Raw genomic sequence first — 11,432 nt, forward strand, 5'->3', positions numbered from 1 at the left:
AGTTAATAGCACATGCGTCCTATTATACGTCAGAGCCTTTATCTTCAGCAGTTTTCAAATTGCTACAGCTTTCCAAGACCCATAAAATGACAAACACCAGGTTTCTGTGAGAAAGGAAAACGTATTTCCAATTCCACAACGCGAGTTCCCCTCAAGCGCCGAGACGCTTGTCCTGCACGCGGGCACGCCTCACGCTCGGAGGGCGCAGGGGGAGCCCTGCGCGCGGCCGCCCCGCCCCGCCGCGCCTGCGCCGCCGGGGCGGGGCCCGCCCTCAGCGCCCGCTCCAGGGGCGGGGCGAGTCGCCCCGCGCTCGATCGATGACTCGAGGCGCGGCTAGCGCTGCTTGCTTGCTTCTAGTCCGGAGCGATCGCTACCGGAGCGGTTCCCCCCTTCGCTGCCCCGGAGCCCACGCCGCTGTCGGGGGAAGGAGGATGGTGAGGGGCAGCCGGGGCGGGACGGGACGGGCACCCCGCGCCCCCTGCCCGGGCCGCGGGGCCAGCCAGCGGCGGGCGGCAAGGAAGGGCGGGGAGCGGGGCCGTGAGTAAGCAGTTCCCGGGCCATGCGGGGCCGAGCTCGCCGCGGGCCCAGCCTGAGCCTAAGGCTGGGCTTGGGCCTGGACCTGAGCCTCGCTGGCGGGCTCGGGCCTGCCCAGGGGAGGGGGTGGCCGCGCTGCCCTCGGCGGGGCCCAAGCGGGGAGGGCACCGGCACCGGCATCCCCCGCTTGCGCCGTTGGCGCCGCCCGTACCTGCGCCGGGGGCCGGGGTAGTGGGCCCGCGCTCTGCGCCCGGGGCTCGGGCTGCCCGCGAAGCGTGCTCCCCTCCTCCGGCCTGAGCGGGAGCCTGGCCCGAGAACGGCCCCCTCGTTCAGGCCGGCGAACAAATAGTTCGTGTGAAAGGCCCTGCGAAGTAAATGACCAGAACATCCCTCGGGAATGCTCTCTGTGACTGCTCGTTAGCTATACTAATGGATTCTGTGTTGTTCTTTCTAGTTTCGCAACCAGTATGACAATGATGTCACGGTTTGGAGCCCTCAGGTAAAACGTTCCTAAGCTTCACTCTTTGCAGCCATAGTGCCACAATAGCGTAGAGTGCATTCAGGTGCCCAAAGCTTATTGCTGTTTGCTCCCTTCTTGTTTTGAATGTTGTAGGCTTCTAGAAAGCCATTAGCTCATCTCTGAGCTTCTGGTGTGTGAGCCTGAATGATGCTTAGGTGGGCCCTGTTACCTCAAAGTACATAAGGCAGTTGTTTTCTGAACGACCTGTGAGGTACAAAATCTCAGAATGGCAGGGGTTGGAAGGGACCTCTGGAGATCATCTTGTCCATCCCCCCTGCTGAAGCAGGGACACCTAGAATGGGGGGCACAGGAATGCGTCCAGGTGGGTTTGTGTGTCTCCAGGGAAGGAGACTCCGCAGCCTCCCTGGGCAGCCTGTTCCACTGCTCTGTCACCCTCGCAGGAAAGAATTTTTTCCTCATGTTTAGGTGGAACTTCCTATGCTCCAACTTGTGCCCATTGCCCCTTCTCCTGTCATTGGGCACCACTGAAAAGAGTCCAATCTCATCCTCTTGACACCCACCATTCAGATATTTATAAGGATTGGTAAGATCCCTCCTCAGTCTTTTCTTCTCCAGGCGGAACAACAAATAGATGTGGTCATCGTTGGGGATTGGGCTAGATGATCTTTAAAGGTCCCTTCCAACACAAACCATTCTATGATTGATTCACAGACTTGTAATAAAAAATTGGTAAGTGTCAGGGTTTAACCCCAGCCAGTAACTGAGCACCACCCAGCCACTCACTCACTCGCCACTGGTGAGATGGGGGAGAGAATTAAAGAGTAAAAGCGAGAAAACTTGTGGGTTATGATGAAGACAGTTTAACAGGTAAAGCAAAAGCCGCACGTGCAAGCAAAGCAAAACAAGGCATTAATTCACTACTTCCTGTCAGCAGGCAGGTGTTCAGCCATCTCCAGGAAAGCAGGGCTCCATCATGCGTGACGGTTACTTGTGAAGACAAACACCATTACTCTGAACATGCCCCCCTCCTTCTTCCCCCAGCTTTATATGCTGAGCATGACGTCATATGGTGTGGGATATCCCTTTGGGCAGTTTGGGTCAGCTGTCCTGGCTGTGTCCCCTCCCAGCTCGCTGTGCACCTGGCAGAGCATGGGAAGCTGAATTGTCCTTGACTAGTGTGAGCACTCCTTAGCAAAAAGTAAAGTGTCAGTGTGTTATCAACATTATTCTCTTACTAAATCCAAAATACAGCACTATAGCAGCTACTACAAAGAAAATTAGCTGTTCTAGCTGAAACCAGGATCATAAGGTATCAAAAAGAAGGAAGCTGAGCTTATCTCTCCCAAATATTAGGCTACTGCTAGGTCATTCTCTCTTTGTAATCACTAGCTAATGTTCGAAAGGAACTATTTAGTTTGCAATTGAGAAGAACTTTCTTATCTATTTTTTTATTAAGAGCTTTACTGTATTCAAATTGTTCAGAACAAAATAAAATTATTAAAAGTTAGTATTTAGTGCTTAAGTGAGAATATGCCGAGTTGTTCAAGTATGGTGTAACAGCACCTGTTGTCTTTTTGTGCAGACAATTTTTACTGCCTTGTAAGCTCCTATTTGAATGACTGTACCCTTATGGTAATCTGAAACGTGGAATCTGAGATACTGATTTTTGTAGTATGAATTCACAAATCTTAATTTTTTTAATTCAAATAGTCACAAACATCCCTGTTGAATAAATTCCACGTATAAAGTGTATAATTATAACATCAAGAGCTAGAACAAGCAAGTGACTAAATGTCATGATTCTGTAATGCCGTTTGCGTTGTGCTTCAATTATGAAGGCTGTGTGTCCATAGTTTCCCACGTTGTGGAATGTTAGGGAGGCTTCATGCTATCTTTGTACTTAAGATTATAGTGAGATTTGCACTTGAATTTGAAATTCTGTTACCTCTGAATCAGTTTCACATTGTGAAACTTACGTAGTTTGTGTTGACTTCAAAATAAATATTCTAGAATTTTAAAAGCAAGTGTCAGTTCATGTGTTTAATATCACCCCTTTTCTTGTTATGTACATTTTAAGATAGGATACTTGTGGAAAATGGGAGCCTTGAAAATTGACTCATTTTGAGATGCAGCAAACCTAAAGATTTATTTTAAATACAAATAGTGAATTGTATTAATATGAAGTTCATTATAGTGCATGTATTAATAGAAAGTTATTCTATTTTTAAAATGTCATAAGTTTGTGGGTTTGTAGTACTGCTGAAAATCATCATGTTGTAGTATTGCTGGAAAAATATGTTTTCAACACACATTGTAATGGAGCATGTTTCATACTTTCCATCCTATATGAAGACAACTTGACTATTTGTATGTTCTTTAGTCAATACCATGGTAGCTGTAGATGGCTTTGAGCAGTTTTCATCCTTCTTAATGTTTGTGCTTCTCTGGCAGATTCTGTATCAAGAACTTTAATTTTAAATTTTTTAACCTATCCATTACTTTAAAAATTACTTTCAAAACTGTTACATTTTCTTGACACTTCTCGTAGATATAATGAAGTCATTAACAACACTAATTTCTATTTTCACAAATTGCCTTGAAAATATAAATGGTGTTGATGTTTTTTATAAGACGTTTAAAATTGCTGCTCTGCTGCAATTACTACTCAATACATTCCTGTAGGTGAGACAGTGGTATGATACAGTCACAGTTATTGGTGGTGTTAATGCACGAGCAAAGAAAAATTTTTTTTTTTCCAAATATTGATGTAAAGAAAAGGAGATATGAGATTAAAGGCTAGAAGGGGTTTCATACTTTTACAGCCTTTGATGTCATTCATGAAAGCTGCTAAATACGTGTTGGACAGGTGACACTGAGTCCATACTGGTTTTGGGCAGGAAGTATCCGCTGTTATCAAAATTCCATTTATAACTTAGTGGATGGAATGGAATATGATGGTATTTTAGGCATATAGTGGACTTTGTGTTTCTCTTGATAAATCAAATAAAAAACCTGTTACCAAAAAAAACCCCAAGAGCCTAACAGAAGGTGATTTTCTGTAGATTATCCTCAGTATGTTTCACTATAACAGCTGCTACGTCCCACTCCATCCAAACTGGTAGGATGCAACTGTGTGCTGCAGTTGGTAATTGCAGGGCTTGCACAGCAGCAGTGAATATGCTGGCTATCTGACATAGGCTGGCCAACAAGAGTGCAGAAAATTAGCTACTTTGCCCTCAGTGATTTCATTAAAAGGATGTTGTCTTATTTTCCTGCGAAGCTTCTGGTTGCCTTTGCAGATCTTGTGGGGACATGATTGTCTTTGAGACCTCTACTCCTCTTTGAGACTTTACTGTAGTTGGCTAATAACTTGTTCAGAAGTTATTAGGGAATGGATGGTGAGACAGAACAATTGTGCAAGGTTCATTTCTTCAGGAAGCTCGATTATATGTTAAGCGTCCAGCTGGAAGGTCTGTCTTTGAATCACATTGGGTCAAATACTGATGCCTCTAAAGACAGTGACAAAATTCTTGTGATTCTAGTAATGTCAAGATTATTCATCCTTTCTTTTTAGTTTTGCTGTTTCTTTGTATGCAGTAGTGAGTGGCTCAGAGATGGCCAGATTTATGTGGGTTAATAGTGAGGCATTTGCAGGAGACAATTGAGGAAGTCTGGTGGTTGTAGATTTAAACTGTGTTATGCAGTCAGTGTACCTGTTGGGGTGGGGAATCAAAGGTCTGAAAATCAAGAACGTTGAAAATTGATACAGAAAATTACTTTTAGAATTATTACCTTTGACTTTATTCTGCAGGGCCGAATTCATCAAATAGAATATGCCATGGAAGCTGTGAAACAAGGCTCAGCCACTGTGGGACTGAAATCGAAAACGCACGCTGTTCTGGTTGCTCTAAAGGTAACTTCAAAACTGTATCCTTGGGACAATAAATTAGTAGAAAAGTTTTGGTTTGGCAAATGAGTTTTGCGCAGTCTGAACTTTTATGTGTAATGCAAGTACAATCCCAGTTTCCTGTTGCTTGAGTACCAGTGTAGAACAATAAATATTTTCGGTACCTATGCAAAGAAGATTTTCACAAAACGGTGAAGGAAATGAGTGAAAGACTTTTTTTCCCTTTAGAAGATAAGTGTTCCCCCCCTTTTTTTTCCCCCCATTCATTATTAAGTAGTAAAACTATATTTCTTTTCCCAAAGCTTGAGTGAGTGTTAGTTCATCTTTCTGACGGTCTCCTACTGAAGTGGATTTTGGTTTTTCTTGTCTTCTGTTGCAAGTTTATAAATTTATTTTTTCATCGTTTCATGATCAGTTCTTGCTATAAATGTTAGCAGACTTCTCCACAGTGCTTGGCAAACTGTTCAGTCTGACACATAGCTTTCTCATTTTATGCATAGAGAGCACAGTCTGAGCTGGCAGCTCACCAGAAAAAAATCCTGTACGTTGACAACCATATTGGTATCTCAATTGCTGGACTTACTGCTGATGCAAGACTCTTGTGGTGAGTGTTTTAGTTGTTGACATACGCAGTTCTGCAACAGTGAGTGAAAGTTCATTTGTAGACTATTGCGAATGAAATTTTATGGTCAGCTAAGGACTGGTCTTCATTTACTGCTCTGTTGCACTATGCCAAAGACATCAGTATGAAATTCTGGCAGATTTTTAACTAGTTGGCAGAAATCTCATTTGTTTGGCCCAAAATTTTGCTCTTTGGTTTTGTTACTAGGAATAGAGTCCTGTCTGGTTTCTTCACTGTGATGGGGTTTCCAAGCAATATGAGAAAGTGCATCACTTATTTCCCTCTAGCAACTGCTTCTGTGTACACACATTTAAGAGAGTTTTTAAAAACATACTCTGCTGTGAGTGTTGGCTTCAGAGGGCTTTCCCTTCTATCTGCTGGCCACACAGTTTCATCAGATGAGGTAAATGTACATGGAAGGAGGAGTGTTCCTCAATTTGATCGGAAAGGACAAAGGCAGCATAGGAAGAACTTCTAAACTAGATTTAAACTGCTGCAATGTTACAAAGAAATGTTACCATTTAATGGTGTCTTTTCCAGATGATCTGTCTGTTGCCTGCACGGAGTTCTACCTTCTTTGCATTTGTATGGCTGAAATACTATAATACTCTTTCAAACCTCTGGTCAACTTTCTAAATAACAATTATAGGTCGTGATGAAATGAAATTACGTAATGTCTTTGACCCTTTTTCTCAACGAGCAGAGCTGAAACAAAAATACTCTTACCTTAACAGCCAAGCATTGTGACAAAAATAATCCCTGTGACTTTCATCTATGCATTGGTTTGATTATTTTTTTTCCTTTTTCTGTTTTTTCCTCATAGCAATTTCATGCGTCAGGAGTGTCTGGATTCTAGATTTGTGTTTGATAGACCTCTTCCAGTTTCCCGCCTAGTGTCACTAATTGGAAGCAGTATCCTTATTTTTATTAATGCTTGTAACACCTTTATAGCTTATTACTTGTTCATACTTGTTCATAAAATGATTTTCATATATCACAGCTTTAAAGTCATATTAAATTGGAAAAGTTAATTCAAAGTTAATTTTTCTTTATTCACATTGCTTGTGTATTCCTTCAGAGAATGTCCTATGCTGTGCGCTGAACTGGCAGAGAAGCAGTCAAGTGCTATGCGCCATTTAACATAGCACTGTGTTTCTGTTACACAGCCCCGTGCCTTTGGAGGTGGGGGAGGAAAGATGACTCCACTGTTCAACGTACAATTGTTTACTGGATTGCAGCTGCTCACTCAGATGGTTTTTTTTCTGTGGCAACTTCTGTCTCTGCACAGAACACAGCAGAGGCCTTATATTCTGTTACCAGATGCCTAGAAAGTGTTCAAAGGGTAAGAAATTAAATGAAGCTGTGCAGCGTTAGGTGAACTGTTTCTAATACTTGGTTGAATGCACCACTGAGTTATTTCGGGAAAGCTAATTGCTAAATTTTGTTCTGGTGAAAAAGAATCTGGTATTCCAAATAAGTTTTGAGATCTGTTTCTTTTGAACGTAGTCTTCACTCTTGCAGAAAGGTTTGCGAAGACTATATAGCAATTTGGTGCATCTCTGCTTGGCTTAGGAAAATGTTTTGGGTAATTAATATGTTATTTTGAGATTGTTTCCTTAGCTTACTTAAGAAACCCAGATACCAACACAGCGGTACGGCAGAAGACCATATGGTGTAGGACTGCTCATTGCAGGTTATGATGTAAGTAAGCTGTGCTAGTTACTACTGACGTAAAAGAAAATGTGCTTAATGCAATTTAATTCAACAAGCAGATGTTAAGAGGGGAAGATGGAAGAGGCAGACTCATCAAAATTCTCTGAATAAGAAAATAATGTTCTTTGTCTTACCCTAAAACATAACTTTTAAAAATGTTAATTAATAGCTAATCCTACCTACACTTATGAGGTGTATGCTTGCCAAAATGAAAAGCTAATTATTTTAAGGTGCAAAATGAGATACGGCAAAAATCAGATTTATTTTTGTTTTAAGGGATCGAAATGTTGATCCGACAATGACAGTAATTATTTTACTGTTGATTATGGACCTTTACAAACTATTAGTTTAAATACTTTTATAAAAAAATAGATGTGGAAATCATCACTGGCCTCTCTTACTTGTTTAGCAACAGCAGTTTGCTTAATGCAGCACACACAGAATCTCTGCCCTCAAGATTTTCACATGAGGAGGGTTGAAGGAAGTTGTCATCTTGCCAAAATCTGGCCTGGCATGGTTAAGTCTACAGCAGGTTTTTACTCTGTACAGATGAGACGGAATGTGTGTAAAACATCTATTGTAAGCCATGAAGTAGAAAGCACAGTAGAGTTTATGGAACAGAGAGAGAAACATTTTTGATGCCAGCTATCCTGCCCGCATGAAAACTGCATTTTGATGAACAAAGTGTAAAGAAAATTTTTTTTCTTAGATTATTGCTTTTCTTTTAGTAGCTTTGAAAGAATTGTGTAAGAACAGTGATAAGCAATATAAAATATATTTATGTGCATACATCCAAGCTATGCAATGTACTGTGAAGCAAAACTGTTTTAGAAAATATCATGTGTTCCAGCAGCAGACTTGGTGTGAATTTACACATTTGTTTTATGTTCTGTGGGTTTTTTTTTTTTTTCCTCTCTTTGTAGGATATGGGTCCTCACATCTTCCAGACTTGTCCCTCTGCAAACTATTTTGACTGCAAAGCAATGTCCATTGGTGCTCGTTCACAGTCAGCACGAACTTACTTGGAGAGACACATGACTGAATTTACTGACTGTGAGTAATGAAACCCTGCCTAGCTAATGGTATTCATCAGGTACACAGTTTATTTTCTGATACTGCTCTGTCTTTTTGCATTTAGTAAGCTAGGAATATAAATTTTGGGAGCTGCATTTGGCATAAGTGTAAATCTGCATGAAGACAAAATTGTAGAGAAAATGTGACATTTTCCTGTCTTTACATCTGGATGCTTATTACATATAATGAAAGGAGAAGTTGTGCTCATAAAAGCAGAGAAAAGAGTAAAAAGCCTTTGCCTTGTTTAACCCAGGAGAAGTACAATTCTTTCCCGATCAGAGCAGGGATAGTATGTCAGGGCAAGTGTTGGGGTGGTGCATTAAAAAAGTTGAATTTATTTTTGTGTGAAATGGTGATGAGGAGGCTATTGGATAGCTGCTTGGGGAAAAAAAAAAATAAAGCTCCACTATCTCTCTGCTGGAGGCAAGGCAGGTGCCAAAACTATATGTATTTGACTTCAAATGTAGGGAAGGGCTGGTTTCCCAAGGGATACTTTTATAACCACCTCTGTGTTCAGTGCCTGAAAGGAAGGGAGCTCTGGAGGTCAAGTTAGCGAAGCTGATTTTCTAGTTGCCAACTAGGGATGGGAGGAAGGGGAAATGAGTGTCTAGAGATAATACCATATAGTTAGTTAATGTCTTTCTGATTTCATTTTAAGGTAATCTAAATGAGCTGGTTAAACATGGACTGCGTGCCCTGAGAGAGACTCTTCCTGCTGAACAGGATCTGACCACCAAGGTAAACACTAGATTTTCTTAAGAAGAAATTTTACTGCTACTGTTAACTAGAAATTACTGTGACAAAATTCATGTAAAGTATGGCTGGTACTGAAGGTTTGGAAGCTGAATACTGGCAGATAATCTTTGTTTCATGTCACTAGTTTATCTACAGTTTCCTTAATTATCTCAGATTTACTTTTCTTTACAAAAATACTTCCTTAAGTAGAAAGTACTTAAAAAATTTATTTAGCTAATATATATATTAATTTATTAATAAATAAATTTCAATTTATTACCTTCTTAATAAGACTTTTTTCCCCGGTTGCTTAGTTCTATTTTAAACTTCGATCAATGTTTTAGATACATTACATGCCACTAGAATCACAGCCTTGCATTGTAAGCACGGTCAGTAATTCACCTGGGAGGTGAGGGAAGGTAATGCACAAATAGTTGATTTGAGTATCCAGCATCAAACAGTTGCAGAAACTTCTGACAGTGAATTGAGGAACTGTTGAACAGGAAAGCTCTAAGGCTACCCACTGGTTGGTGTTCTGCTTGTGGCTGATCTGGCCTTTTCCGTGTTAAATTTTTTTTTATTCTTAGCCCACCTTGATTTTAGAACTTTTAAAATAATAAAAATGGAAAATAAGATTAAAATAAATGGTTTTGAAAAATCATGTGTTATTAAAAAGTAAACAAAAAGTTGAAAGAAATTTAAACCCTTCAGAAGTGATTTTACTGACAAGATGTTGAAATATGCTAGCTTTTGTAGGGTATAGATCTGCCTCCATTTCCTTTTTTAGTACAGTCTACCAAAGAGCGAGTCTCAAAATTTCCTTTTTTCCTTAAATAGACACCACCAGCACAATGAGTCTCTTTATCGCAAGAGGAAACTTTCATCTGTTTCACACGTGAAAGCTGTAAAGCCACAGAGTCGTTTGCAGAAAAATGCTTCTCACTTCTTTTAAAACTTTGCTTAACAGAATGTTTCCATTGGAATTGTTGGCAAAGACATGGAGTTCACCATCTATGACGACGATGACGTAGCACCATTCCTAGAAGGTCTCGAGGAGAGACCACAGAGAAAGGTGTGTGGTTTAGATATAAATCAGTAGGCTTTGTTGAAAGCCAGCATTTTGTGATGCCTGACCTATCACATTTATGTTTATGACATTTAACACTCTACTACTCCAGCACATTTTTAGGAATGTGGTTTTTAAAAATTGAAGTTACTATATGAAAGCCATATAATCTTAACTGGAGACTAAGATGCTTATTAAATCAATCAACGCTGAACTGGCACCAGGCTGTTCCAGTGTCATCTTCTCTCCTCGTCTTTGATCGAGTCCTGGTGTTCACTTTTTGCAACAGAAGTGGCTACATGTTTCTCATGCCTGTTGCAAGATGCATCCTTAGTCTCCTAATTATCAACTCGGTCCTGTTCCGTGCTTAATTTGGGTAACGCTACTTCGTAAGCTATTTGCTGATGTGAGCTGCGTTTACGTGTTGTGATGCTTAATCCAGGATAAAGCTGATTTGTCAAATGTTGTTTTCTGCCTTCCTGTAAAATTTTTTTTTTTTTCCTCTCTTTAAGCCTGCTCCGCCTGCTGATGAACCTGCAGAAAAGGCAGAGGAGCCGATGGAGCACTAGTTGGTGGATGAGTTCCTCTGTGTTAACATAGGTCTAATTATGCAGGAATGCTTATCCATTTGCTGGTAACTTTATCCTCACCTATTTGCATTTTCTGCCAATACATTCTGAGGATTACTCTTAAAGAAAGAAGGAAACCAACCCACCTATCCTTAAAAGGTAGACAGGAGGTCATAATTGGGTGTGCTTTCTTTGACAAGAGAGGTGTGATCATTTTCTAAATAGTACATGATACTGTTTTTTAATGAAAAGCATACTGTCTTTAACTTGTAAGGACAAGTGGAAATAAAACACTTTCTTGGAATCTGCTGTGGGTTTGTTTTTTGAAGAAACAATGATTCAAATATTTCTGTCATACCAAGATGCCATCATGTATTTGACTATTTGTCAGAATCAGTGTTTACTTACTGTATAGAAATGTGGTGCTCTGGGGAACTTGAACATAGAGGACTTTAAAACGCCCACAAAACTACAAGACAGTTGTGGAACAATTAGGATGCAGCGTGTTTCCCTGCATTGTCTCGTCACTGCCTCAAATCCAACTTGAAAAGACAGCTCCGGTCATGAGTGTTCACCAGAAACACTGTAGGCTGAATAAGCATGAAGCTGCCAAACAGCTTGTGTTTTGCTTTTTTGAGTTCTCTGCTTTGGTAAACCCTAGCTCGTTTGGAACTGAATTGTATCGCTTTATTTCCTCAGAGCCATCAGCCAGCCATGGGGTTGGGAAGGGC

The 11,432-nt window shown here is 40.8% G+C and overlaps 1 protein-coding gene across 1 annotated transcript; it reads left to right on the forward strand.

Moving 5' to 3' along the window:
• Window positions 1-281: 281 nt before the first annotated feature.
• Window positions 282-11,005, forward strand: PSMA1 (proteasome 20S subunit alpha 1). The gene is made up of 10 exons (XM_075094725.1): window positions 282-434; window positions 989-1,033; window positions 4,827-4,928; window positions 5,423-5,526; window positions 6,368-6,456; window positions 7,175-7,245; window positions 8,181-8,310; window positions 8,990-9,069; window positions 10,034-10,138; window positions 10,645-11,005. Exons 1-10 carry the CDS (start codon window positions 318-320, stop codon window positions 10,699-10,701), a joined length of 900 nt encoding a protein of 299 aa, XP_074950826.1. The 5' UTR covers window positions 282-317; the 3' UTR covers window positions 10,702-11,005.
• The last annotated feature ends 427 nt before the right edge of the window (window positions 11,006-11,432 follow it).

This window comes from Phalacrocorax aristotelis, chromosome 5, assembly GCF_949628215.1.
Source record: "Phalacrocorax aristotelis chromosome 5, bGulAri2.1, whole genome shotgun sequence".
NCBI lineage: Eukaryota > Metazoa > Chordata > Aves > Suliformes > Phalacrocoracidae > Phalacrocorax > Phalacrocorax aristotelis.